This window comes from Phalaenopsis equestris, unplaced genomic scaffold (assembly GCF_001263595.1).
Source record: "Phalaenopsis equestris unplaced genomic scaffold, ASM126359v1 Scaffold000291, whole genome shotgun sequence".
NCBI lineage: Eukaryota > Viridiplantae > Streptophyta > Magnoliopsida > Asparagales > Orchidaceae > Phalaenopsis > Phalaenopsis equestris.
The window spans coordinates 637,049-639,496 of NW_018164733.1; the positions used below are offsets into that span (position 1 = coordinate 637,049).

A 2,448-nucleotide genomic window follows, 5' to 3' on the forward strand; every position below is an offset into this window, starting at 1 on the left:
CGAAGAGAGAAAGATTGAGAGCCCCACCATCCTTCCTCCTTAAAAAAAATCCTTTTTTTATAGGGAGAGAAAGGCCAAAAGGAGTGAATTTGCGGCCTTTAATGTCCTGTTCTGACTCCCAATTCTAATCTTCCCCCGCTTTCTAAATCCATTATATATAATAACCCCCCAACCTTCCTCCCCCTTCACTTATCTGACCACAGCCTTCTTCCTCACCCTTCAATGGAAGGCATATTAGTGAAACGGAAGAGAACCAAGCGGCAAAGGCCTCAGCTTTCTTCGTCGGCAGCATCACCTGTGTTTTCTCCAACCACCTCCGCAGAGTTTTCTGAAACCACAACTGAGGAAGAAGAAGACCTGGCTAATTGTCTCATGCTCCTCTCTCGCGGCGGCCACCAGCCGGAGCCCTACACAACTCCCGCCCTCAAATTCACGATCCGGCGATCCGCAGAGCTGACACCGCCGACCACCACAACAGCCAAGGCTGGATCTAGCATCCACGAATGCGAGACTTGCCATAAATGCTTCAATTCACACCAAGCGCTCGGCGGGCATCGCTCCAGCCATAAAAAATCGAAGCTTTCGATTCCCCAGGCTTCGGCGAAGAGAAGCAAGATGGCGGTGATGAATGAGGCTTCGATTCAGCTAAGCATGAACTCCTTCCCTTCGGCAGCTGTAGCCAAGGTTAAAGTCCACCAATGTACTCGATGCGGAGCAGAGTTCAGCTCCGGCCAGGCACTCGGCGGACATATGCGGCGGCACCGCCAAGAGATGGAGAAAGAGGATGGGAAACAGAACGGACTTGCTCTAGATCTCAATCTCCCACCTCCGTCCGAAGATGATGGCGATGCGGAGAAGGTTTCTTCTTCTCATTCTTCGGCTTCAGTGAGAAAGTCGCCGTCTTTGTCGTTTGCAACCAAAAGACCGATCTTTATGATCTCGTCTTCGCTTGTTGGTTGCCAATACTGATGATCGGATTCAGATTCCGATTAATTTCTTGTTTTTCGTTTTGTTTTTATTTTATCATTTCATTTATTCTTATTTTTCTTCGAAAATAAGCAAATCTCCGTGAATTTGCATTCAGCATTGTCTGCTGACTTCTTAAGATTATTATAGATTTATTTTTGCTTGAATTGCAGCATCTGCGTTAATAAAATTGCAGCTTTTTCATTCAATACTGTTCGCAAAAAAAAAAAAAAAAAAAACCTGATTTAGTGAAGAATCGATTAGAAGGAAATGACGCAGAGTGCTTGAAGAGGAAGCAAAAGAGGAGGATTTTAACTGAAGTTTGGCGTTAGTTAAGTGCACGTTTGTGTGGTTTAGCGTGAGATGAGCAGAAACGTGGGGGCTGAAACTAATTTTAGCGATTTAGCAGCGGAGATGAGTCGTTGGGGTTAGTTTTGCCGTTTTGGCAGCAAATCAAATCAAAATTAATACTCTGTTCCTCTTGTTTTTTTTATGATCAATTTATCTCTTATTTCTGTTGTCTTTCTCCTCACACTAAAGTGAAGATCAAGGCAGATGAATTTTGATTTTTGAGGTTCTTGTAGAGCTTCAGCTGTGGATTTTCCGCACTTTAAAAACAAAAGAAGGGGAAGTCAAGACAGCTGACATAGAATTGCACGTAACGCGCATGAGATGATATTCAAAATAACTTTTTTTTAATTTATTAGGATAATAAATAATAATATTAATAGAGTTTAGTTGAGTATTCTTTCGCTTAAAATAATTTTTTTATGTATTTAGGACTCCGGTTTGGATTTGATTCTGAGTTTTCAATATATCAAATTTTCAATCAGTGTAAGTTTATGTCTCAAACAAAATAAGTTTATTTCTAACACCCTCCCTTAAAATTGATTGCAACTCTAAGAATAGTTTTGGAACTTCACAAATGTTTCTTGTTTCTATTGATTAGTAAATGTGTATGTTATTTGATTTGGAGACAACACGTACTTCAAATTCATTTTTTTACTTGCAACACATTCTCTTATGTAATGATGACGAGTGTCATCTACTTACTTCTATTGTGAAAGTTGAGATTTTTTGCCAATACAAAACTAATTTAGTATCATTATGTATCTCAATGGGCAGCTCATATGAAAATTTTAATTCTTTCAATAAATTCTTTAACCAAATTTCATGGCAAACACAAAAAAGTAGTTGCAATATATTCTACTTCGCAAGTTTAGAGTGTAAATAGGTTGTGCTTTTGATGCTCGGATGAAGGTAGTATGGTGGTATTCTTTCTACGATCGAGATCTCCACCACAGTTGCTATCATTATATCCAATAATTTTAAATTTATTAGAAAAAGAATAAAATAAATTATAGTTGATTATACATTTAATGTATTGAAGTATTTTATTAGCAATTATGAAATGAGTTATCATTGGAGCTACCATGTAGCGACTGATTACTTTGGCTGCATAAGTAATACCTGGTCTTGTAC

General features: G+C 38.9%; 1 protein-coding gene across 1 annotated transcript; it reads left to right on the forward strand.

Annotated features, from left to right (window-relative positions):
- LOC110025160 (zinc finger protein ZAT5-like) lies at positions 1 to 1,130 on the forward strand. The gene has a single exon (XM_020725463.1). It carries the CDS (start codon positions 223 to 225, stop codon positions 967 to 969), a length of 747 nt encoding a protein of 248 aa, XP_020581122.1. The 5' UTR covers positions 1 to 222; the 3' UTR covers positions 970 to 1,130.
- Positions 1,131 to 2,448: the final 1,318 nt, after the last annotated feature.

What these genes read in the sequence shown, in the direction of transcription:
- LOC110025160 (XM_020725463.1), top strand. Translation starts at nt 223, where the DNA reads ATGGAAGGCATATTAGTGAAACGGAAGAGAACCAAGCGGCAAAGGCCT.